The sequence below is a fragment of the Gavia stellata genome, chromosome 8, assembly GCF_030936135.1.
Source record: "Gavia stellata isolate bGavSte3 chromosome 8, bGavSte3.hap2, whole genome shotgun sequence".
NCBI lineage: Eukaryota > Metazoa > Chordata > Aves > Gaviiformes > Gaviidae > Gavia > Gavia stellata.
In genome coordinates this window covers 8,003,766-8,029,795 of record NC_082601.1, presented here as the reverse complement: position 1 = coordinate 8,029,795, position 26,030 = coordinate 8,003,766, and the positions used below count along the sequence as shown (strand labels likewise).

Sequence of the window (26,030 nt, the reverse complement as noted above, 5' to 3'; positions counted from 1 at the left end):
CTGCTGGTGGTAACTTAGGTAACATAGTGAAAAGTATTGATGATCTTGGTTCATAATCAAAATGCAACACATCTGTAGTTGGTACCAGGGAAGTTTGCTTTATCTGTTTACTGGTAATACCATGTTTCAGTGTTAATCATGTGTGTACTATACATATCACTGTAGGACAAACTGACCAGATCAGAATTTACTCATATTAGTAGTGTAACAGAAATAAATGTGTATTGCTTGGGTTTATCCTCTGGACTTTTTTAGAGATAATATTAGCTCTAAATTAAGTATCGATATCTCCTCTCTAAACTAGGTATTATGGAAAGCAGAATGTAAAATCCAATGTAGAAGAGCATTATAGTTGCATTAATAGACATCATTAAACAATGAAATGCCAAAGGCAAAGTTAGATTGTTGATCTCATGAAAATAGGGCTTTTTAAGCTGCAAAGGTATTCTAAATAAATTTTTAGGTGCAGATTCATATTTGCAGTGGTAATTAGGAATATCTTTAGCCTGGGAACTATAAAATTTCATCATAAAATGTGAATTTAGCTAATCAGTAAAAGACAGAGCTTGCACTTACACTTTCTTGATTAACTCCTATCTTCTTCAGGTTGATCTAAGAGAATATCAGGTGGTCTTAAAATATTTTTCATGTTCCTCTGTGTTTGGAGAGTCCATTTTTGAAGTATGAACCAAATCTTTCTGTTTAGCAAAAAATGACAATACTAGTGATCACTTCTGATTTCCAGGATGTGGATGATTTGATGCCAAATTGTTCGTAAAGAAAAGGACCTTGGGGTTACAGTAATAGAAGTTTCGAATTTCATGGGACTCCTGCAGTGCTCAGTGCAGTCGGTATCAGTGTCAGATGTTAATAAAATACAGATAGTAGGTAACCACTAGAATACATTTCTTGCAGCATGTAGTATAATATCAAGTTAAAGGAATGTACCTTGTTATTCAGGATTAATGCCTTATTAAATTGAGCTCTTAAAACCAAAAATTAGTTTAGCAATACTAATGCCTTCTGCTGTTTTTAACTGGGTTTAGATGTTTTCACTCAAGCTTTGGAGTACAATCAGAAAATGTTAGCGACACAAATTCTGACTTGATTTTTGACAATTGAATTCTTACAATAAGTAGATAGAGGCAGATGAAATCCAGAAATCGAATATTTGCCATGAAATGAGTGAAGTCTCTGAATGTGGATGTTTTCTTGCTGTCAGCCCTGAAGATAATTTACCACTGTGTTCCATCTTGTTCTTTCCTGGTGTTCTCTGGCCGATGTTGCTAATGCACAGTAATTTGAGACATGCATATCTGAAAACTTACTGAGATATTTGGCTATTTTATTCTTTTTTTTCTTGAATGTACATTTGTGAAGGTAATTCTTCCTTTTTTTAACTATTACAGCAAGACAACCTAGGATCACAGTTTAGCCATATGAGTCTTGCCCGCCAGCCACCTGCTGACCCAGTTGAACCCCATGCTGCTATGTTCCAGTCCACCGTAGTCCTCCAGCCCCCGCAGCAGTCTGGTTACATCATCGCAACTGCTCCACCACCACCTTCTGGCCAACCAGTTTCTGCTCCAGGCTACTCGACGTCTAGCCACCCTGTCAACCAGCAAGTACTCCAGCAGCAGGGATATATGCAGCAACCTGTGCCACAGGTACCATGGCTCTGTTTGCATCCTCCCAAAGGCTATGTTTAAAAACTGATCATGCTGTTCTGTTAATGAGCTTTTCATGTGGTGTGGGGCTCTCTGTTCAAGTGCAGCTGTGTGCATTTATTCTGGGGTTGGGCTTCTTTTTTGGCTTATGTGCTGTGAAATGAATGACTCAGTTTACTTGAGGAGGAATAATCACCCAGGTATTTACCATAGCTGGTAAAACTCATGTTCTGCATAGTTTTCTGGTGTCTCAGATGTTTCTTTGTGGAAATGGGGAATTCCTACTTCTACAGTGAAAGTAGAAGAAATTGGCTGTTAAAGAGGGAATTTATGTAGTATAAGTGTTTCTTAATTGCTAAACAGTTTAATATTAGTTGCACCTTTTAATAAGTTTTGCATCTTTCTTCTATCGTGATTCTTTTTGCATTTAGATATCTGCCTCCTATAAACTTGCAGGTAGTGAACCTCTTTAACTTTTGTTCATTTTTAGATGTCAGCTTGTTACTGTACCCCCAATCAGTATCCACACTCCGGTCAACAATACCGTCCTGTTTCTGTCCATTACAACACACAGCAAAACCAACCCTTGGCACAGCCTGGACAGCAGACAGGTTTGTTTATTCAACTCTTTCAGCATTTCACTAGAACACCTCGTGTGCGTTTTCTCCTGGTTTTGCTTTTTAAACTTATTTTGCTGTAAATTTTCAAATAAAGTAGAAGTTCAAATAAGGGATACAAAGTGTAACTAACTTCAGGTGGAAAAATTTGAGTCAGTTGTTCATGAAACTTGAGATTTGAGCCACTACTATGAGTGGCTCATGCTATAACTTTAAATGTAGGATAATTTATTTTTTTAAGTTTAGAACTGAATAATTTTAAAATCTTGTAACTTAGTAACTTGCAAAGTAAGATGAATTAGTACCTTTAATGATCTAACATTGAAGAGATGTACCTTAACTGAAAGTTCTAGACAAAAGGTACTAATTTTAGATACTGCAGCATGAAAAGAGTGCTATGCAGAAAATACTGGTGATACTGTTTTAATTTGTCTTTCTGTCCTATGATTAAAGGTATCTGGGTATTGAATAGAATATATAGTGAGGCTTAAGTGGTTAGAATTAGTTTTCTGCTCCTCCTATTTTCAGTAAAGACTTTTCAACTGTTTCTGAGTTACCTTTCTATGAATGTTACCAAGCTGTATTTCTGTCTCTCTCCTATTGTCGTCTTTTCCTTAGAAATTGTAACTGTAGCTACCATTATTCTGATGATCTGTACTTTAAAATATTGTTATGATTTCTTCAATAAGATTTGGATTCCTGAAACAAATTTACTTCTGAATAGTATCTTGACTCCCAGTCAAAACCTTCAGAAGTAACTAGTGATGTTTGCAGGCAGAGATCCTTAAAAAAATCAGTCTGTTGTACCATGTCTTAGTTGAATATGTTAGACTTAGTGTCCTTTTGAGTTTCCTTCAGGAAGAAGGATTTTTTTAATTCCTCCCCCCGCCCCCAACTATTGTGTTGCTCTACACAAATAGGATGAAAGATCAGCTTTTACAAATATTAACTGGATTTCTTTATAGCTGTTCTATGAAGTAGCCTGTAAGAGGGATGGCTCCCTCTTCCGCAGTTCTTCTAGGAAGTGCTCCAATAGCAGCAACACTTGAAGTTGTTATTCAGGGTTCAGTTCACAAATTTACACGGGATTACTTCATTGCAGAATCATCAAGACGTGATGCCCACTTATGGTAGGGTTGTCAGATCGTTTTAAAATACTGTTAGTACCTGCTTACTGCAAAATAGATCACCATGTTTCACTCTTCAGAAGTGAAAGTATATTGGCATTTTTTTCAAAGGAAAACAAATCAGTCTTTTTTGCAACTTGTTTTATCCACTGGTGTTAAAGATGTGTTATCCAATTGTATTACACAACCTGCCTGCCTTCCTCAGAATTTTTAATACCTAGACTATTTAATAGCAAATAGTCTGAGACTCTGCTGGGGTTACTTCCCCATTTATGGGGACATCCTATGTGAATAGCACACAAACTCTCTAAATCGGGGAAAGCCTAGTGTATACATGTAGCTAAACAAAACAATCTGAATTTGAAAGCATGGGGTGATGGTGCATCAGCACCAAGATGCAAAGGGAGGAATCAGTTGCTATTAGGTAAGTAAGTTTTCTTTCTTGTAAGTTTTTAGCTCTTTACGTTTTAACTGAATTTCACTGCCTGTAATGTGGACAGGGTGAAAAGCGTCAGCAGCTAAAATCGCTCTCTGTGTCCTAGAAGAAATAAAATAAGAAAGCTCTGCTGACAGCTACTGTACTACTTTGATAATGTACCTTGTACCTGTAACTCTGACATCGAGATCATGTTCAAGTAATGAAGGGGTGGTCCAGCCAATAATTCCATTCAATCCTGTTTGCTTACTTAGTGTTTACTAGCAGTAATGGTAGAGAGAAGTATTTTACTAGCAACGGCATAATTAGTGTTTAACTCAAAATCTCCGAATTGCTACCTAGCCACTGCTAGCTCTCATTTACTGCTTTATAGGCAAATTTGAATCCAGCACTCTAGAGATAGAAGGTTCCATGTCATGTTTTCTGTCCTGTAAACTGCTTATGAGATGGTGTATTTTGAAATTATCTCTCTTGTAGATTTATATTAAACCTTCAGTATTTGTATTAAGCTGACACAAAGCTACATCCAAAATGGCTGATGCTTATTAGTGACAGCTGGTTTTGAGACAAAAGGCAGCATGTTACTTGGCTGGTATAGCAATGTGTCTGGTCAAAAATGAGAATTAACATCCTGTATTACATAAAAGCTGTAGGTTTCATTCATCTTAAAGTGGTTACTAACTATGAAATAACTTTCCAAACACAAATTTAGATAAAAGATGACAGCTTCTGAGAGCATGGCAACTGAAGCTGCTTTTGGTTTAATATCATGGAGTGGCCTGACTTTTGTTTATGAGCTGTTGGATTCGGGGCCGTAACACTGTCTGAGAGGTTTACATTTCTCACAGTGAACCGGTCTCTTTTTCAGCTGCTTCCTGGCTTCCTTTTTAAAGGGGTTTCAGATGAAATATTTGGGGGGGTTCACTTTTAATAAAAATACTTTGGTTGCCCTAAAGATGTTGAGATAAGAAATCTCTCTTTAAGAAAATGGGCTTTTCCAATTGCCCTGATAACAAGGGCCCAGTTACCATGAGACCTAACTACAGGTTCATTAGAAATCTTATCTGAACTACAGTTGCTGTAGGAACATCAGCGGAAGTTCAGCTAGCTTCTGCTTCACAACGGCCAGTGATAAATTACAGTTGTAATAATAGCTGTAGTTGTAGTAGTTGTAATCAAGCTATACTCATAGCTTCTTAACCAAGTGATTGTACTTTTCTGTTCTTGAATAAAGGCTGTTTCTCAGTCTTAATGTGTTATTTGGAAAAATGTACTTCTATATTCTGTAAGTTAACTTTTTCTTATATTAAGAGTGATTTCTTTTTCATTATGTAAATATTAAGAAACATGCTTTTTTTTTTTATCTACTGTTTCAGAGTATTTCTGTGTAATGAGACAATCTGCTCTGGCAGGTGTGGGTTTTCTGCTGAGTGCTGCATTTCTGTCAGACCACTCTCTATGCAGAGGTGAAATTGTGAAGCTAAAAATAGAGCATTCTTTGGAACGCTGTGGGGAACCTTCTTGGCAGTCAATTTATATTGTTCCAGTTCTCTCTGCTTGCAAAATTGATTATGTCTCTGTCTCTGGAAGTGCCAGAAAAAGCTGAAAAATATTCACAGCTACATTGCAGTTTCTGGGAAATGAGAGGTTTAGATTGCAGATGTATTGATTGGATCTGTCATATGCTGCAGCTTCGCATTCTGCTGCTTTTTAGGTGCCATAGATCATTTCGTAACCAAGTACGTTTAAGCATTTTGTTTATTACAGATATGAAATGGATTTTTGTGCACAGTTCAAATTTGTGTTTTGTGTTGACTGACTATTTTCAAAATAGACCATGCAATTTTTTAAACACAGTTTAAAAAATAGACCATGCAATTTTTTAAACACAGTTTAAAAAAATATCCAAGTGACTTTTTGCAGCTGTATTTGCTTTATTATAGTTCCATACCAAGGTAGGGAGCACGGGGAATGTCAAGGTCAGTAGAATGTGAATGTGTCCAAGTCAAACACAGACTCTTCTTGCCGTCAGTGCATTTTGACAAGCCCAGTTTTGTTATTCTGGAGCGATAACTGGCTTTGTCTCAGAAACACTGACAGTTATGGGGTTTTGCTGATGTGGTAAGTAGCACATACCTGTATAACAGAATATGACAAAAAGAACTTTGTATGTTCTGCATGTGTTTCGATCATGGTAGCAGATACCTACTATATGCTTTTAAAAAAAAGTGAGTTAAGGTCGGACCTAATAAATGCACAGATTTTCTGTTTGGCACTCATGCTTGGGTGGGTTTTTTGGGTTTTTTTAGGCCATTTTTGAAAGATAGCGGAGGATACCAGTTTAAGCAATAATAAATTGTTGTAGAGGGGCGAATATGAACATCTTTCTTTTCCCCCAAGGTAGCTTTGAATATAAAATGTCTTCCACTGTATATGAATATGGCTTTTACCTGGCTTTTACCTGGAAGATTCTTCTCAGTTCCCAGTTGGTTTTAACATTACAGATTTTAGTAGAACTTGCCCTTGTTAAAAAGACTGGCACACATGCCTTACAGAAATTTTCTTGAAGTGTGATTCAGTTTTGGATCATAGTCAAGATGCTCTCATCCCTAGGATTCCTGAGGCACTAGTAGAATTTAGCGTAACTAGAATTTCAAAACTGAAGTACCTAGAATGGCCTTGTTCATAATAACAGACAATTAATTGGTTTTGATATTATCTAGCATGCTTTGTTCAAATGCTTTCAGCTTTCACCTATCAAATCAAGGTGTTAATGCATGTAATTCACTAGAGCGTAAATAAATATTGCAAGCATGTGAGAGCAGCATTGCAGATAATATGTATAGTATTTCATGCTGGATCCAAATGAATAAATCTGTTAATTTTAATGTTGGCTGCTTCTTATATGCATGATAAGTTCAACTCTCTTACGAAGTTGCCAGATCTAAAAAGCCATTGGAAAATGCTACACATACATTTTCACATAGGCAACTGTGTATAAATTGTGTTCATTATTTCAAAATAAGATTTAAATGTATCATTTCAGGTTACCAGGTTTTGCCTAACCAGCAGCAAAACTACCAGGGTTTAGTTGGAGTTCAGCAGTCTCAGAATCAAAATCTAGTCAGTGGCCAACACAACAACGTTGGGAATCAAATTCAAGGTGTGATTGTTCCATATCCTTCAGTGCCATCTTATCAGGTGGGTAATTTATTCATAACTTTCCAATCACTCTTCTGTGTGTTTGAGTGATATTATTTTTTTTTTATTTAAGTGCATTGCTTTGTAAATGGTAGAAAGCTGCAAGCAGGTGTCAAAGATGATTTTAGGGACAGAAAGCAAACAAACAAAAAAATCCGCAAACCATGTGAGAAGAAAATCTATCACAAGTGTACAAGTTCTAGTTCTGTTGAAAGCCAAGTGCTGATTTCAAATGGGGAAGAAAGAGCTCAGATTTCCCTCCCCACCACCCGCATTCTATTGTAGAGAAAATTTCTTTTGTTAATTGATGGAGTCGCTTAGAGCCAACACTTCCATTTTTGTGGAAAAAGATAAAAAGGTTTTTTAATAAAGCACTATTATTTCAACTACTGTTATCACTAGTCTTCTGGATTTAGAGAACTCCATCAGATCTTTCAGTTTCTGGGTTTTTTAAAAAATTCTTACATAAGCTAGATGATGGTCAAGAGGCAGAAAGAAACATTGTCTGCAGAAGAAAATCTTAATGTGTTCTCAATTTTAGGTTTCAGTGCCTCAAGGTTCCCAAGCAGTGCCCCAGCAGACATATCAACAGCCTGTTATAATTCCCAGTCAGTCAAATCAAGGATTGCCCACAACAGGAATGCCAGTTTACTACAGTGTCATTCCATCAGCTCAACAGAATAATTTAAGGTGAGTTTAACTCAGTTACTTGATTTCTCAGCAACTAGGCTTAATTGCCTTGTAATAACTGACAGGATCTGCTCTAGTATTGCATATATTAAAATGTATTTTAAAGGCAGACTTAACAGACACTATTATCTATTTCTTTTTCTCTTATGCAATTAATTAAAACAACCAGTACTGCTTTAATTGGGGCATACTTGTTAGACTGGAAAACATTGTTTCCATATCACTTTCAGCAATACATGAATACTACAGTTCCATGTCTTAAGTTTTCTGCGTTCCTTTTTGTATACATGAAACACCAGTGTGTTCAGTAGCAATGCCTTTTTGCAGTAACATTTAAGATGACTAACCATATTCACTGGTTTTGTCAAAGATACTACTTCCAGGTGTAGAGAAAAGAGGATTTGAATCCCAGAAGACTGACTGACTGCCTTTTTTGGAGCTTTGTCTGGAAGAAGCTTAGCTTACTTTGTCCGTGCAGTCAGCGAGGCCTGCTGGCACAAAGCTGGCCGTGAAACAAGTATAGGAACTTTTTCCTGTGCTTGGGTTTTGTTTGATAAATAACTTTTTTACCTACCTTGGTAACAGCAAATTGGTCTACATGTACAGATCTCCCTGTGCGTCCCCAACACAATTTGAGTATTTGTAAGAGAACAGATAGGCAGATAGCTAAAAGAATTCATTAGGATTAATGCTTGTTACAAGCTTTTCTTTCTCTAATTTTTTGAACTTACAAATGTGCATCATTTAAAAATACCTTGCTTGCAGCTTTTAAACAAGCAGCAACAGTATGAAGCTTGCTTTATCTTTTTGTGAGTGCAGAGACTTAAATAGTATTTGTGTCATCGCTGTATGGCTTCTTCTACTTAAATGTGAATTTCTTGTTCTTTGTATCTGAAGGTTCTTTGTATCCTTTTCTTCTGTAGTTATATTTGACTCTTTTTGAAGTAAATTTTGTTGCTTGATCTTTTGCATCGTTCAGAATGTCCCTCTCTTTTGAACAGGGCAACATTTGTTTGGAATTCAGAGCAGACTAGCAGCTAGTGACAGCATCTTGCCTTTATCAAAATAGTTCTGTTGCAGCACTTTGACAAGGAACGCAGAATACTGTTCTGCAGGAACTGAACAGTCTCAAACCTACAGGTCACTATCGAAAACTATAATCAGTAGACAGATGAGAAGCTGTGTGAGAGCACACATCCCATGCAGATATAAAACCATCTATTTTAGTTTTCACTGAGTTTTGTCTGCTTTAATGGAAGGGAATCTTTAAATTAAAATTATATAATTGAACTGTGGGACAAAGGATGGAACAAACTTCTTGTGACAACATAGGTAAAAAGTCCAACAGGATTACATTTACTTTGTTCCCATAATTTGAAGTAATAAAATATTTTTTTCTCATTCCCTCAGAATGTTTACTTTATCTGTTAGTACAGAAATGAAGTACAGGATTCTACAGGCACCATTCTGATTATGGTCCACCAACCTGATGTTCTGGCTCTGGCAGTATGATCAGTTAGTGGTATGATAGAATTTGCCTGTGTCACTTACCTGTTTTTCCCCTGAATGCCCTGAAAAATAACTGGCATAAATAAACTTCTGAAGTTATCCTTCTCCTACATACTACAAACAAATGAAAGTTGGGTTTTCTAATCTCTTTGCATCATCTTCCTTTTCCCACACCCTATTTGGTAAGCTATGGAAAGGCATCACCTCTTTAAGCTGTGTTACTTGACACTGAAGCAGAGGTGTGCTCGTTTGCTGTGCTGAATGAGCTGGCTCAGCTGCACGGGGCCAGCCTCCAGCTGAGGTAGTACATCTGAAATCCTCACGGCAGGTTCTGTGGTGGTTGTTTAACTGAGACCTAACACTGGTTAATTGGGCAAGACACCAAATTGTCTTTTTATTCTTATTCTACACGTCTTTATACCGATACAGCACTATTGACACAAAAATAGTGTATCAAAATAGGTGAATTAGTACAGCTTCTTAATGTATGCAGGGTGTAAGTTTTTGCCAAGGAAGAGATGTGAAACTTCAGACTTCTGAAGAATGAGTAGATTTGGGGGCAGGTGGGAATATTATTGACTTTAAAATTAACAAAATCTCAGTGATTTGCAGTACATGTAGACAGCAAATGCAGCAGTCATGATTAAATAAACGAGTGTAGCATAAATGCCTGTTAGTCATGTTCTTTATTATTATTATTACAGTTCATCGGTAGGATATTTGCAGCCTCCTGGATCAGAGCAGATACAGTTTCCTAGAACATCATCACCATGCAACTCGCAGCAGCTTCAAGGACAGCAGTGTGCAGGTTGGGGGAATAAAGTTTTTATTGAAAGACTTCAAAAATGTCTAGCTATTATTGTGCTGGGTGATTACATGTTTGCTCTTAAGGGTTTGCTTTAGAATTAACTACTGTATTTCCTTCTGTGTTCCATTTTTGAAGTTATATTGAGGGCAGATTAACTTGACATCTCAATTTATCACCGAAAGCTCTCAAGTTACTTTCTTACAATTCAGTAACATGACATGCAAGGCATTATGATGTTTGCTTGTGAGTTGAGACAGGCATGGGGACTACGTTCTTGGCAGAATTACTTTCATCTTTTCCTCAATAGCTACATGGGTCTGAAAAATGTGAGATTTGGGTTTTGTTTGATAGAACAAGAGCAAGGTACATTTTGGAAGCAGTATACTTGGCTCTTCTACTCAAGAAGCATTCTAGATTTCACTTAATGGAGTAGGAGTAGCGATTGTCTTCAGAGTTCCTGAGAAGGGGGTGAAAACTAAGCATTCTGGGTTTGGATAGAGAGGAGAGGTAGCTTTTTGACCTGCTGAAAAGCTAAATGAAATACTCCTAATCTGTGTGGGGTGTTTTGTTTTTGTTTTTATGGTAGCCTTATTTACTGCTTTTACTTTCATAGTTTATAGCAACCATTCAAGTCAGAAGCCATCACCTCCTACATTATTGCCACCTTCATCAAAGTCAAAGCCGCAACAGGCTGCTTCCATTGTGCACTACAGCATAGTGTCTCCACCCTCATCATGTAAAAGTTCGCCCACTGGTCTTTCCATCATACAGCCAATAAAAGGTATATTTTATTGGGATTTTCATCTAAGCCATTCTGTCTAGAAATCTGTTGTAAATTACCAGATTGATTTCATGGCTAACTGCTACAACAACTGCAACTTGAGTGCCATCTCTGCAAATGCTTTTTTCGTAATTCTTCATCTGAATTGCTATGATTTTAACTTTTAAAATGACAGCTTGGAACTTAAGTGAAACAATAGCCAACTTCGGGGGGGGCAGCCTGGAGGCAGCCTTCAGCAGATAAGTTTCCCTTAGCAGAAGCGCTTAAATCAGGTTCGGAATGTTTTGATCTACAAAATATCTGGGTAATTTTTAGAAGGTGTATAAATAGCAGCCTCAATGGCATGTGAAAACAGTGGTGACATAGATCTTGTCATATCCATGAAATATTTATAAATATTAATACCCACACACTTAAAAACTCCAAATTTCCAACCCTAAAATTGATGAACTGGTCAGGAAATTAAAAGCGCTAGGGTTAGCCTCCAAACAGGAGGTTATAGAACAATCCTGTGATCGTAGTGGCACTGTCTTGTATTTTACTGATAGGGAATGTGATACATTACCCCTTTTTGGCCAACCAAACCTCTAATCTCAAATACTGCTATCTCAGTATTTTGCAAGCAAGCAATACATTAAAAAACCCTAGGTCATTGACCTAGATTCCACTACAGATGTGGTTCTTACAAACATTTGTCTTTTAAGGTATTTTTAGAGCCTGTTTATTAGTAAATAGATAACATGCAGTTAAGTGGCAAGATAGCTGGATTAGCAGTGTATTATAGTTCATGGGCAGGTTTGGTTTTGTTTCCGTTTTGCTTCAAGTTTGTTAGGCTTTCATTCCGGAAGACTGTCATTTCAGGATGTCTAAAATTGGTCTCGCACTGGTTTGTTCTTCTACCTCCTAATGTATCCTGGAAGTGCTGGTTTTATGTAGTTTTGAAGGCCTGGTTCAAACCTGTTAAACTGTGATTTAAACAAGTTTGGGGGAGGGGGAAGCCTGCTATGACACAGAGAGAACAAATTTTGAGAGAATAAAGAAAAGCATGCTTTTCAGTAAGTGATACTGAAATGATGAATCAAGGCTGCTGAAGTAAGGACAATGAGGACACAGGCAGACAAGCAGCAGAGTTGTGTTTCTTTTAATTTGAAAAAGTTACAGAGGACCAGACTGCAAATCTGGGAAGCCTTTCAAGGATTTCTTCTGGGTTTCCCTTCTCATGGGTTTTGACAGGTGATAAAGCATCTGCAAACTGACTTGTGTGTTCTAGGATACTTCATTTCGTCAGGATGCTTGTTTAGGAAAAGAATTCCATTTATTTTCATTTACTGAAATGCTGTGGAACTAGAAGTGGTAGAAGTTTGTCTGGATGTACAAAGTTTCTTTTGCAGTTTAAATAGCATTTTCACATTGTGACACTTTTTTAGAAATGGTACTGTAGATAGTTTTGAAAGACAAGCACGTTTTTGTTGGGTGTTCAGTTCTCACAGAACAGAGATAAGTCAAAAGAGTATGCTAGAGTGCTGCAGAATAAAATGCTTTAATATTAAAAAGTAAGATGTAAATAAGTATCATTTATAATTATAAATATATGCATAAAATACTAAAATGAAAACAATTTTCTTGTGTAAAATGTAGTGTGTATATAGATGTTTGTCTGGTACATCTCAGGTTTACGTATAGGGATTACATAAGTTTATGGCTTTACCACTTGGAAACAGTTGTGTTGTGTATTATTCTGATTATGTAGCAGATATCCATAAACAAAGTTGTATTTTATTTTGCTGTGCAACAAAACAGAAATACTCACAATGTGGCTTTTAGAGGGACAGAGCAGGGACTCTTAAATTGATATCCTCTGCTGAAGTTGGCCAGATGTCTTATGCTTCCGTTTCAATCTGTAACACATGGGTAGAACTTCTGCCATTAAAAAGAAAGTATAGATGTGAAAACATTGCTAATATTACTTTATTTTTATAAATATCAATATTGTAAATTGTATTCTGAAATATTTACTAAAGCTAGTACAGTTTTAATATTATGAGTGCACTCTTCTACATTGTTTGGTTTGCTTTTTGAAGGAGTCCGTTTCTTTTTGTGGAGCCCAGGGTTGTGAAAACAACAGCCCATTTTAAAAAAATAAAAGATTAATGCATTTTATAATCCATCTCTGACTGCTCCTAACTGATGCTATGACGTAGGTAGTAAATTGAGAAGATTGTAGACTCCCTCTTTAAAGGTGGATGATTAAATGGTGTTTAAACCATGTGTTTTAATCATGGTTTCCGAGAAATGCCGTAAACAGTGGGTAGAGCAGAGAAGGAAATTGCAAACAACCATTTACAAGTAAACAGGACGTTATATAAATTACCTGGGACCAAGCCAGGTCAAAGAGGGATGACAGCTTCTCTCTCGGGCAGCCCCCCCTCACAGCTCCCCATGTGAAACCTTACAGAACAGCGTTGGCTGCTGAGCTGTTCTCCCCCGACTTTGGCATTTCTGTAGCTCCCACAGTGGCAAAGTGGTACAGGATGTGGGGATCCGTTTGCAGTCTTGGCCCAGAAAAACGTTCCTATATGGAACTTGTAAATGAGGGGAGTTTTGTCTCATACATCAGAAAGACCTGGAATCAATCTTTAGCTTGCCATCTTATCAGAGAAAATGTTTTGAGTCCGTATTGGTGTGTATCAGGTAAAACTAACTAGGTAACTGCTGTTTTTAAATAAAGCACATTTTTGCTTAGTATCACATGTTCTTCAACACATTGCTCTGACAGTAACTACAGTGAATGCCGAATACTTTCAACTACTATTAAATAGAATTATTTCTTTCAAAAATAATAATGAGCTTCAGTGGTTCCACTATCTTTTCTAGTTCTGGGAAGCCCTCTCTAAGTTAACTATCGCAGATTGATCTGATAGTGGGAATATAATTGCACGGAAGATACTGCTGTAGTTCTCCAGAATTCAGCAGCTTATTTAGCAAAACATTGATGATGTTATTTCCCTGATTTGGTTGTTTGTTTTTCTTTTTTAATTCACATCTGTTCTGCTAAAATGAACATTGAAATATATGATGAACTAACTGTATCCTACCAATTTCTTGTCTTGTAGCGGTAGCACCACCACCAGGTGGAGGAGTAGTAATGATGCAGCTAAACATACCTAACAATCCTCAGCCTCGGAACCATTCACCTCCACAATGGAAACAGAACAAATATTACTGTGATCATCAAAGGGGGCAGAAGGCCACAGAACTTAGCACTTTAGACAGTGCTGCGCAGGTATGAGGCTTTTGTTTTGTTTTCCAGGATGACAAAATTCGCATAAATGGCATCTTTGCATGTTTTTTCAAAAGTTCTTTGTGGGGAATTAAAAATCTGCTCTGGTAGTACTTAATACAGCTATTTTAAGTTTACTTCAGTCTTTGAATGCTGTAGGTGTTGTTTAGCTTGTTCGGCTAGGTACTTTTTAAAACACTAATTTGTTGTCTACTCCAGTTGCAGCATAGTCCTCAACTAGGTAGTCCTGTCACCTCACCGGCCCAATCACCAGCACCAGCTCAGCTATCAAACATGAAGAACATCCGTCCCACATTAACACCTCTTTCTATTGTGTCCCAGTTTTCTAGACCTTTTGTCGCTGGACAAGGTATATTGTCAGTTAACTAAAATGTGTGTATGTTTTCTGTTTGAATGTTTTAACATACAAGTTAGATAAGGATTTTCTGACGAACTGTGGCTCACTTCAGTAGTAATGCTATTGAAGCAGGATCATCAAAATTATCCACTCAAGCATCATGTAAAATTTCACCTTATCTCTCTGCACTGATACCATCCCCCATGTTCTCAAAAGCTTTTGATCTTGTTATTGTGAGAGCTTCTTTAACCCACTAGCTTTCTCATATGCGAAATTCCCCGTTTCAGCATTGAAAATATTCATAAAATGTTTGATATAATTTAGCTTCCAGTTTTAACCACAAATCAAGAACTTGACACACACTGTCACAAAGGATATCATTCTAGAGCTACAAAGATAAAATAATGTGGGACTAGCTGATCTCAATACATTAGGTGGGCATATTATCTTTCTGGGGAAAGGATATAGAAATGCGATCTTGAGACAAGTGTTCTGCCAAACTCACTTATTAGTTGATGATGCACTGAATCAAATCACTGCCTAAGCGAGAATTCTTCATTCCTTTGTAGAAAAACTACATGATGGGACTAGAGTCTCTAGCCAATACTGTTGCTACTTCAGTTAGTATTTCAGATAGTACCCACCCAAAGACAGAAAAAATGCCTTGCAGAAGAATTTCAGTCCTCTGCTGCCATGTTAACAGAAAAACACAAAATAGGAAGTCTTCACTGAGATGTGATAGTTGATAATGTTTAAAAAAACAATGATGATAAAACCTTTGTCAGCGAGCAAAGACGTCCTGGTATAGTTCCCAAACTCAAAATGAACAGGTCTGTTTTGCAGAAAGATTTACTTTAAAGCAAAACTTACAGAAAATTCTCTGTCTTCCTTATTGATAAGGAAAACCTTATTTTCTTGTCTGTCTCTGTCTTACCTGCTGCATGATCTTTGTCATTGCTTTGTATTCCGATGATGTTCTAAAAATTCCAGGTTGCCTGCTGTAAAGTATACCTCTCAACTTTCTTAATCTTCTGTGATTACTAAAAACTTCTATTCCATTGTCTTTGTGGATCCTTGGAGCAAACAGGAACATGAAGACATACCTGGCTCCAATCAGGGATATAACCATGAAAATTATTAAATTCGTACACTTGAGAGGAGCTTTAGCCTTATTAAGCTCATTTTGAAATAAGAGGATTTAGATAAGACTGCAGTGAAGAAAAACTTTTAGTGTAATTCTTAGATGCAAGAAAGCTTGTACCTTTTCACCTTGTGATCAGTACGTGTCTGACTTACGTGTATTTAGTCGTGCCAAATCTTATTTTGCTAGCCTGGCCAAATACACTATGTTGTGCATAGTTATTCTGTGTAAGATACACACCGTAAGAGGAACTTGGAGGAAGATTTCGTGTAATGGAAAAACCCTTCTAACTACCTTTCTCTTTAAGGAGATGCCAGATACCCATTGCTTGGCCAACCCCTGCAATACAATCCACCATCTTTATTACGTGGACAAGTAACAAGCCAACAGGTATTAAAGAGAACAATCTCCTGGCAACACTGAAAAAACAACTCGGGACTACCATTATAACCACCATGAATAGGGGAATATGCTACTGCATTAGGAAAGTAATTGAGTAGAAGATGCTTGCTTTCCAGTAACGGTTTTATTCTATGTTGACACTTCCCATTGTTCTTCATTGTATTAAAAAAAAAAGAAACATTTTCCTGAAATTTAGCTTTAGGCACAGTGTAGATTATGGATTTTTTTTTTAAGCAATTCACCAGCAGTTCCAGAAATCACAGAAAGAAATGTTTGCTAAAAGGATTTTATTTTAATAACAATTTAAAAAAAAAAAAAAGGAAATACATGTGGGTATTTCTAAACAAAGAGTGGATTTGTTTCTTGTAAGAAAAACAAGAAAAACAAACCCAAAATGTTAGTGTTAGCAAAACTTTCTAGCTTTGCTATCTATTTAATTTGTGGGACAGACACACAGACCCCCTACCTCTACCTTGCTCAGCTCTAGCTGAGATCAGCCAGAAGATGTGATGGTTTGGGGTGGGGGGTGTTCTTCCGAGAAGACTTAAGGTGATTTTTTTTACCATCATTTCCTCCCTTTCTTCTGAAGCCAAGGATTGAATATGCCTGACTGCAGGATTGCTAATCTCCAAGGCTAAAATTGGACATGAAAATCTTTTCTGTACCATGGTAGCGCAGGTTATTTTCCAGACACTCCTCTGCACCATTTTTCACTGAGCTAACCTAGAAAAAAATTTAAGATACTGGTGCACTGACGTTAAAGTACATCATTTATGTCAATCTTTATAGTGTCAACCTGGAAACAGACATGGAAACAGGGGAAAGAAACCAGCAAAGAAGGCTGCTTCCGCAGATCTTGGTGCAGGAGAACCAGGTATGGAATTGCTGATTGACACAATCCTCCAGAAAAATGAATTATGGTGATGGGCTGGGAACGTAACAAGAAAAGCACAGGGGAGAAAAGGGCCAGAGTGAAGAGTAATTGGACAGAAACGGACACGGCAAACACTGCAAACGTAAGGATGGAGAGGAAGACTTGATTTGGAGAGAGGGGAAGAGAGAGGTTAAATGAGAAAAGCGTAGTTTTGAAGGCTTGGAGAAAAGACCAGGGAAGATCAGGATTGGACAGTACTAAAAGGAGAAGCAAGTTTTTGTCACTATACTGGACATAAGTTCTAGTATATTGTTATATTAAATATTCTTAAATATACATGCCGCTGCTTCCTTTTACGTGCATGAAATGTGAAATCAGACATAAACCACAAATTAGTTTGTGCTGCTTTTTCTTTTGGTTGGGTTTTTTTTTCCTCCCTTCTAATATAAATAAGAACATGGATTTGGGGGACATATTAGGAGATCTACAGATTAGCTCTTCGGTAAACATGTCATCCAAATAAAACCTGACATCATCTATCTTCATATCTTTATTGGAAAGAATTTTTGTTGCAACTCTTACCTACTGTCAAGTGTTTGCAGAAAGTTACAGATAAATCAGCTTTTTCTAACAATTTACTGGAGAAGATTTTTTTGAGAGAAGACAGACTAGTTTTTTAGCACGGTGATGTGTGAAGAGTTAACAGGCAAAGCCAGTGAGATGCTATAGTGAGTTCTCAAACCTGCTGCAAAATTAGGTGTTGATTATTTTATTGTTTTTCCCTCTCTCTTTTGAGGGCCCTGTTTGTATTCTCAGATTTTATTTGTACACTTCTAACTGTAAGCAGTGCTACATGTTAAAGCGAAAGGCTCTCTAGAATACCAGAAATGGAATGCCTGTGTATTTGGTATCAGGCAACTGGAGATACAAGTATGAAGTAACTCATTTTCCATCGTGTTTGTTGTATCATTAAGTACAATGACCAATTTAGGTTCAATGTTTTTCTTGTTTCAGTTGTGGGAAAAGTTCTAGAAATTACTGAACTGCCAGAAGGCATAACTCGTATGGAAGCAGAAAAACTATTTGGAGAACTCTTAAAAGTTGGTGCCAAGATTCGGTGGCTAAGGGATTCGCAGTGTCTGCAAACACAGCAGCAGCAGCACCGTCGTCACTGTGGCAGCGGAGATAGTAGCGTGAACGCTGAGCCATCCAAACCTAGTGACTTGGCTTCCACGTACACGGTTCTAGCTACGTTCCCTACAATGTCAGCTGCTCAGAATGCATTGAAGAAACAAAGCAGTACCTCAGTGAACAAGTTCAGGCTGAGAACAAGCAAGAAGCACTACGACTTTCATGTTCTGGAAAGGGCTAGTTCTCAGTAGCATTTACATCAATGGACACTCAGCCTTTACTACGTCCATGTCCTCCTCTCCTTGATTGGCTTGATGTTACGGGGTTTCTGTTCTCTTCATAGAGACTCCTGGGATGTTTTGTCATATGACATTAGCCACTGAAGAATAAATAACCCAGTGATCCAGCAAGATGAAGAAAAAAAATACAGAGTTAATCCCAGACAATAGCAAGGAATCATCTTTGAGACAGGCAGCTTTCTACAAGGAATGCTGTTGAAATGCCCCCTACTTTTATAGTAGTTTTGTTTTATATTTTTGAATTCTTGTATCAGATCCAAAGTTCTATTGTACAGCAAATGTTCATAAAAATCCATATTCAGATTTGTATTTTATAATCACTTTTCACAGCCAGCACACAGCTGTCCATTCCAAGGCAGGAACCTGAGGATTGGTGGAGGGGAAAAGAGAACCATTTTCAAGGAATTACACTCATTTTCTAGCAGACTATCCCAGATCTTCAAGTTAACCTGTTCTTTGTCCCTTGTGTTTTTCTTTTTCTTTTTTAAGAAAAAAAAAATATATAATTTTAGTAACTAACTCCTTAGATGGTCATTTTCTATTGAGATTCATTCAAGCAATGTCAAAAGAAATTACAAGTAGGTCATGTACCCTTGAAGGACTCACTTCTGATCCAAAAAGTTTAATAATTATTTAAAGGGGAATATGAATAGGTTACAAAGAATGTTCACTGAATCACATTTTAATATTTCTTCTTTTTAGCAAGTGTGAAGAAACTAAAATGTATCTTCACAGGTGACAAAATGTTTGCACTTTAATTGTGTTCCCACCAGTATGGATCTCTTTCTCTTCCTTTTCACGCTAAGATAATTGTGTTTTGATAAGTGCTGGAAACCTTTTTAATGGTTTAAGTTTTCATCATTTGCAGATGCTCACTGGACATTAAAGATTCATTGCACATAAATGAAACAAACTTTTTTCAATTTGTGTAATTTGCAAGGCTGTACAATGTGTGCTGATGCAAGCCTTTTTCAGTTCAAGAAAATAAATGTTTACAAACACAAACTTTTTCAGTGCACTTGTTTAAACTTCTAGTCTTCTGAAACCTGGATGAACACGTTAATGGTTTGGATCCCTTCAAATGTGAGAAAAGAACTGAAAAATAACACAAATACTAGAACTTCTCAAAGAACCACTATTGCTGTTCCTCGTCTTGAAGCGTTTATTTATGTTTTCCTGCCCTTCATGAATTTTAAATGTTCCCCTATATAAGTAAAAAGAGAAATTGATCAGACACAGTAAGGGACTGCTCCTCGTTTATTTTTAGGGACCGATTCGCTGTGTGGATAAGCAACTACTTGTTGCCTTCTTAAGGCTAAGGCTTTGTAAAAGATGTGTTTGTAACTTCTGTAAGTGGAAACTCAAGGTAAACGGTATGTTTAAAAACATACTGCACAGAGGAGAAGTAAATAATTTAGGTGACTAAACCAGCATTAATTTTCATCTTGTATACGAAAAATCCTATCCCTGAACAGCCAAACATAAACATGTAAAGTGGCAAGAACAGTCCTATGCATGTTCAATTCTTAAACCCTTCATTTGATGAATCAAAGTACTTGGAAGAAAACGGACCTGTCTGGGAATAGTGTAGCCTAATAGATTAGGTATATGGGACTTTATTCTGCAAAATGCTGTAGTAACAAGTATTGATGTGACTAAAAGTGAACAGGGGGAAATGTTCAGCCAAAAGACAAATATACTTATCTCTGTCAGCTCTTCTAAAAGGATGGTACTTCTTGGCATTCGAGTTCTTATGCTACTACTTGACTGAATATACTACTCAAATGAGGGGATATATTTCTTCCTCCTCAGGGAGGATTGCTGTAGTTTACTGCACCCAAACCCAACGTTAAGAACCCCATCTTATGCAGATGATAATATTCCCCTCCTCTGAATAGCGCAGAGATAACACAGCTAAGACACAGGTTCTGTCACTGCCTCTTGCCAATTTCCAGTGCTAGTTTAAGATTATGGCTTTAATCCTGTAAAAGTAGTTAACAGATGAAAGGTCTGTAATGACAGGTGTCACAACCCAGACAGGCAGCTGCCTCCTGTGGCTAACATGTTCCAGGATAAGATTTTTCATAGATGTAGAAGAGTAGTCAATAGCTGAGAGCTTCATCTATTCCGAATGACCTAAGAACTAAATCTAACATCAAATCTAACCATTTCCAAAGGATGCTGCATGACTTGATTCATTTAATAAACCTTCCCCATAATAACCAAAGAAAAGAAAATGTAATGAGAGAGGTAAGCATGGAGAACACAAGCAATCCAAACAAAAGGAGGGGAGGGATGTACTGATTAGGAACAAGGCCCAGCAAAATATATAATTCTTATCAAGTTGTAAACTGGAGTGCAAACTGCCCTAGAAGAAAAAATTGGAACATTTAATAAGCCAGTTATATTCTAATCCTGAATCTAATACTTAGCTACAATTACTACTGGCAGGTCACCCCTTCTGAGTATGTTTTCCTCTGTTAGTTACGTTTTTGTGATCTGCACATGCCAAACAAGCCACACAGACACAATTTACAGGACTCTGGAAGCATCAAAGGCCTCTGATGTCTACAGTGGTCACAGAATTCAAATATTTCTGCTTTACAGTCTTGTTCATTCCTGATTTTCTGCTATTTCATACTGTCTCTAGTAAATGAACAGGGTGTAAACTCATCTAACCAAGACCTTTTGTACCTTCCTGGTTTTTACGCTTCTGCCCCTTTTGCTTGCTTAAAACACACAAGCCTAGGGACTGTACAAAATCCCTGGAACTAGATTTGTTCCATAGATGTGCATCATGTTCTAGAAAGCAAATAAATGCACTTCATGGCACGATATAAACGTATGTAAAACTAGCATTCCCAAAACAAGCATTCCCAACAGATCTTCTAGTACTCTAGTGTATTTGAGCTTTCTGTTATTTAACATTAAAGAAATTTTTAAAGCAAATAGTGGCAAAAGGAATTAAGTGGGCACTTGTATTAAATTACTGCAATATAATTTATTTCATTCGGTTGGGAACATGTCTTCTAACTTTTAAAGATGAGGAAAAAGCACTATAAGAATGACCAGATAAGCTAAACAAATCTGGCTATTACCTATTCCACCAAAGGCTACTATTTCTTGATTTTAATTTTTAAATAATGCAGTTATATTATTGTGTAAAATGCATCCCTGAACTGTGAACAGTTTCAATGTTATTTGTGATATTACAGTGAAAATGATAATTCAAAATTAAGAAAACAAGTTTAAGCCCCATACTCTGGGAATGTATGTGGCTTTAGAATGAGAGGAAATGGCCTCAGGTTGCACCTGGGGAGGTTTAGACTGGGTATTAGGAAAAATTTCTTTACTAAGAGAGTGGTGAGGCATTGGAACAGGCTGCCCAGGGAGGTGGTGGGGTCACCATCACTGGAGGTGTTCAAAAAACATGTAGATGTGGCACTTGGGGACATGATGGGCATGGTGGTGTCGGGTTGGTGGTTGGACTTAATGATCTTACAGGTCTTTTCCAACCTTAGTGATTTTGTGATTCTGTGAACACTCAAAACTGCATGTCCATGAGGCTGGATTGGGGTAGATCATAACAGCACGCCTGAGAATCTACTCACAGCCTCCACATGGCTGCCAAACTACAGCCTCACATGCCTTGTGTTTCAGTAGGGCTGGATTGGTATGAAGTGAAACATTGGTAACAGGTGACTTGCATCTGACCTGAGACTACTCCCTGAGACTACTCCCTATTATAATCTGAAATTCTTTTCTTTCACTCACACACAGACACTTAGAAGATGACATAAAAATAAAAGTAGTGGAAGAGCTACAAAGAAAGAAATCTAGCACTGTGGTGTACTGAAGACTAGTGCTTAGGTGTTTCTACCTGCAACCATCCCTAATCCTACTGGCCTTCTGCAGAACACACGTTATGTTGCAAGATCCAGGCGGTACAGGACGGTGGTACGTAGATGGGAGTTCAGTTTTGTCAAAGCACGACAAGAATTGTTTAGCTTGATGAATCAAATAAGGTACTTCAATACGCAACAAGCCTTTCACAGTAAGACCATTTTTTTTCTCTTGCGCTATTCAAATAGCTCTATCCCCTTATCCTATCTAGTAATGCAAGGCATTTCCCTCTCAAGGTGGAATAAATAGTTATATTCTCATGCTATGACACTCATTTGTGCCTTGAAACTTCACATTTGACATGTTTGTTGTTTTGAGTGAATCTTGTACTAACTTGTTTGGATGTCTGAAAGGGAGTCACAATTAAAATTGCAACTAACTTATTTTATAAATACCTATTTTAGCTCCATGACGTATTTTTTTCCCCTAGAAAACCGGTGCAGGCTGTAATTTCCTATATTTAACTGAGGCAGAGAATGTTTATATGAAGTTTTGGAGAAAATTGATCAAAACACTTTTATGTTACAGGACATGAAAAATTATTGTAGCTGAAATTTTTATGTATTTCCAGCTGAGAAAGGACTTACTTCAATCCCTTCAATGTTTCTACAGCTCAGTCTTCATGAAGGTTGCTGTGCTGCCTGTATTCAATGCCCTGCTCCTATTCACATTTAAAATGTTTTGGGTTTGGGTATTTTTGGCCATTGATGTCAACAAGTATAAAGTTAAAGTGCACAATGCCAATGTGACTTCATTTTGGAAGCCTTATTTCTCGGCTGTAGACCAGAACCCTTAAAATGGACTGATTTCCAAAACATTCCGAAAGTTAACTTCCCTTTAAGTTCTTCAAGTTGTGGAACCTGAAAGCAAACTCATTCTTCACACCTGAAAACTTCAGATGCAAGGTCCAGCGTAAATGAAGTTGGCTTTTGGCTAACTTGAAAATGTATGCAATTATGTTCTTATCACAGTTCAAGCCTCCTTTTAGTTCAATGTCTGCCTTGTGTGTTTAGGCTTGTCGGGCGGGAGTTTGGACCTGACTGTTTGGCAGCCCCTTACTGGCAAGGTTTATTTTTTATCCTGCTCGTAACTACTTGACGTTCTGCAATGTTTGCTGTTTGTCAAAATTTTTCAGGTTGAAAGTGGATCTTGCTTAAGAGATGATTAAGAAGCATTAACATTTGGTCCAGGGCACAAAACACTTCAGTGTTTGCTGCTTTTTTTCATTTTTCAGTCTTACTGGTAAAACACATGAGCCTAGTCATTATATGGGATGCGTGCAACTGAAATGAACTGTTTCTGCACTTTTGAAGAGAAACTTGAGTGTCAGATGAGACTAGTGCTGTAAACCAAAGAGCTATATAGGAAAATCTGTATGTTGCTGATAGTTGTATGCTCTTAAAGCTGGTATAAATTATAAACTGTGCTGCTGTGGATAATGCTTAACAGTGAGGTTTATTCTTAGTTCAGTTCCCATGCCCCAGTTAACTGAGAATCTGAATTAGACTAAGGATTGATGATAATACACCGTGCTGACAGTAGTGAAATTTTTCAGGCGCAGGTGCAACAGAGGTGGAAGACATGCTAGAAGCTGGCTGCAATATGGACTAGCTTCAACCCTATGTGGTCAGTTACATTTGATTTCCCAAAATTATTTGACAGCTAGCTTAAAAAAAGCAGAAATACTGCATATCATACTTGAATTACAGAGGACCTCAGTTTGAACTTGAGAGGGGAGACGCTGGCACTCTGCTTCTTTCTAGTATCTTAACTTTTGCATTAGTTGGAGGGTTAATTAAGGAGATCGGTATGCAGCACAACCTTGCCCTTCATATGGTTTCCAAATTACTTACTTTAATAAACAGCATTATGAAGTGTGCTATGATAGTCTATCGCGTTGATTTATACATACTAGGAAATACACCAGAGCTTGTCTCCATGTTTACTCAAATTTGTTGCCTTTTCACTTGTCTTAGACTGATACTTTGATTTGTTAATGAACCATTGATTAGCGTGAAGCAACAGTGCAATTAAAAAAAGTAATTCACTAATAAAAATATTTTCCTTTTTAATCCAAGTAGATCTGTGCTGTAAAATTGATCTCTTAAAATGTAAATTACTGTCTTGTATTGTTTCCCATACTGATTGCTGAATTTGGTTTTGTGTGTTCATCTTAACAAAGTAGCTGACATTTCCAGAAGAGTAATAGATGTAATATACACACACACACACACAAAATTTGCCTAAGTCAGCCAGTCACCAAGGAACTGAATTCTGGGTAATGCTTCAGCTATCAAATTATTTTTTCTTATTTCTCAATAAAACTTTCTACTTACTAGTTACCCTACCCTTTTCCTAGGCCTACAAATTGAAGACCTCTGCTGTCTTCCAGGGACACCTGCTCTAGGGGCTCTCAGATCAATTATAACAGCAGAGGCACATGCAACAGCAGCAACTCAGTGACCCTACAGTTAGAGAATTATACTTTTTAAAATTGTAATTATTTGAAAATGTAATATAAATAGTTCCTGATGATGTAAAACATTGTACACACTCACAAAGTTACCTATCCGGCCATTAGTAAGCCTTTCCACTTTTACGCTTAAACAAAATTTCTTCCTTGCTTGAAGCGCTGTAGAAATTTTTGAAAATATTTGCAAAATAATTTCCAAAAAATATGGCATTCAACACTTCACTCACCCTTCTCATGCAATTAGGCTTCCAACTTAGGGTTTCAATGACATCCAATAAATGCAAACTGCAGCTGTTGGGAATGCCACAAGAATTAGTGCAACACATCCAAATTCTTTGTAGAGCTTAAGATACTAATTAATGCACATTACAACCTAACCTCTTCCTCTATATGCACATGCGTAACAGAGATGTCTTTTTGTTAATCTCCAAAAAAATTATAGTTTAATTTAATACCATCCAACCTTTGGCATTGTTCTTAAATCTATTTTGTACCATGAAGAAAGAAAATACAAAAAAATAATACCATCTCAGCGTAGTGTTCTGACAGTTACTTCTTTAAGAAACTTGCAGAAGCACAATATGTATATGCAAAGCTTACCCAGTGAGCAGGATTACTGTGACACATTTTCCACATGCTGCATCTTGAGAGAGGTAAAACAATTTTTGTATATTGTTGTTAACATTGATTTGTCTCTTTTGACAATAGTTTTCTAGGTGTTTTAGTTGCCATTATCCAGTGACTTTTCTAATTAAACTCCAGGTTACACAAAGCACAGCAGTGAAAAGCTTTCCAGGCTGCGAGGCTGTGTATTTTTTGGCCTTCAAATGCTTGACAGTATCTGCCTCAGCAATAGTTAACCCAGAATACATAGTCACAGTCCTAATTGTGTTTCAGAAAAACTTAAATGCAGCATTTTTTCCAAAACGTTATTATCAGAGCACTTGAAAGAAACTGTCCTGTCCTCTTTACTGTGATATGTCCACCACAGAGGCCGTCTGCCTTTGCTGGCTGTGCCTCCACTAAGGCTGCGCTGTAAACACCGTACCGTCCCCGTCACGGTCCCTCACGCAGCCTGGCTCACTAGGGAGCATGAAGTTATGTCCTGGCCTCACCTCCTGCCACTCACGGAGGATCTGTGCATGCCGCGCTCTCTACTTTGTGACATATTTAGCGTGGGTTTCTGTCAGTTACCTCCTCCATCAGTTTTCCCCTCTGTTGCACCCCTGACCTTCCCAGGGTGGATGCTGGAGCCAGGGTTAACTGGCCAGCCTGTCCCCACAGCCCCTCACCACAGGCCCTGGGGTACACGAGGCGCACCCTGGGTGCGTAG

General features: G+C 37.5%; 1 protein-coding gene across 2 annotated transcripts in view; it reads left to right on the top strand.

The window, feature by feature from the left end:
- Nucleotides 1-18,699, top strand: part of R3HDM1 (R3H domain containing 1) — a 55,103-nt gene extending 36,404 nt beyond the window's left edge. For both annotated transcript variants that reach the window (XM_059820691.1, XM_059820690.1), the window contains 10 exons: nt 1,410-1,667; nt 2,158-2,278; nt 6,894-7,048; nt 7,590-7,738; nt 9,952-10,055; nt 13,956-14,119; nt 14,342-14,486; nt 15,923-16,005; nt 16,807-16,891; nt 17,906-18,699. In XM_059820691.1, coding sequence (XP_059676674.1) covers nt 1,410-1,667; nt 2,158-2,278; nt 6,894-7,048; nt 7,590-7,738; nt 9,952-10,055; nt 13,956-14,119; nt 14,342-14,486; nt 15,923-16,005; nt 16,807-16,891; nt 17,906-18,273 — 1,632 coding nt within the window. In that variant the 3' untranslated portion in view covers nt 18,274-18,699. The remainder of the gene's footprint in view (nt 1-1,409; nt 1,668-2,157; nt 2,279-6,893; nt 7,049-7,589; nt 7,739-9,951; nt 10,056-13,955; nt 14,120-14,341; nt 14,487-15,922; nt 16,006-16,806; nt 16,892-17,905) is intronic.
- The last annotated feature ends 7,331 nt before the right edge of the window (nt 18,700-26,030 follow it).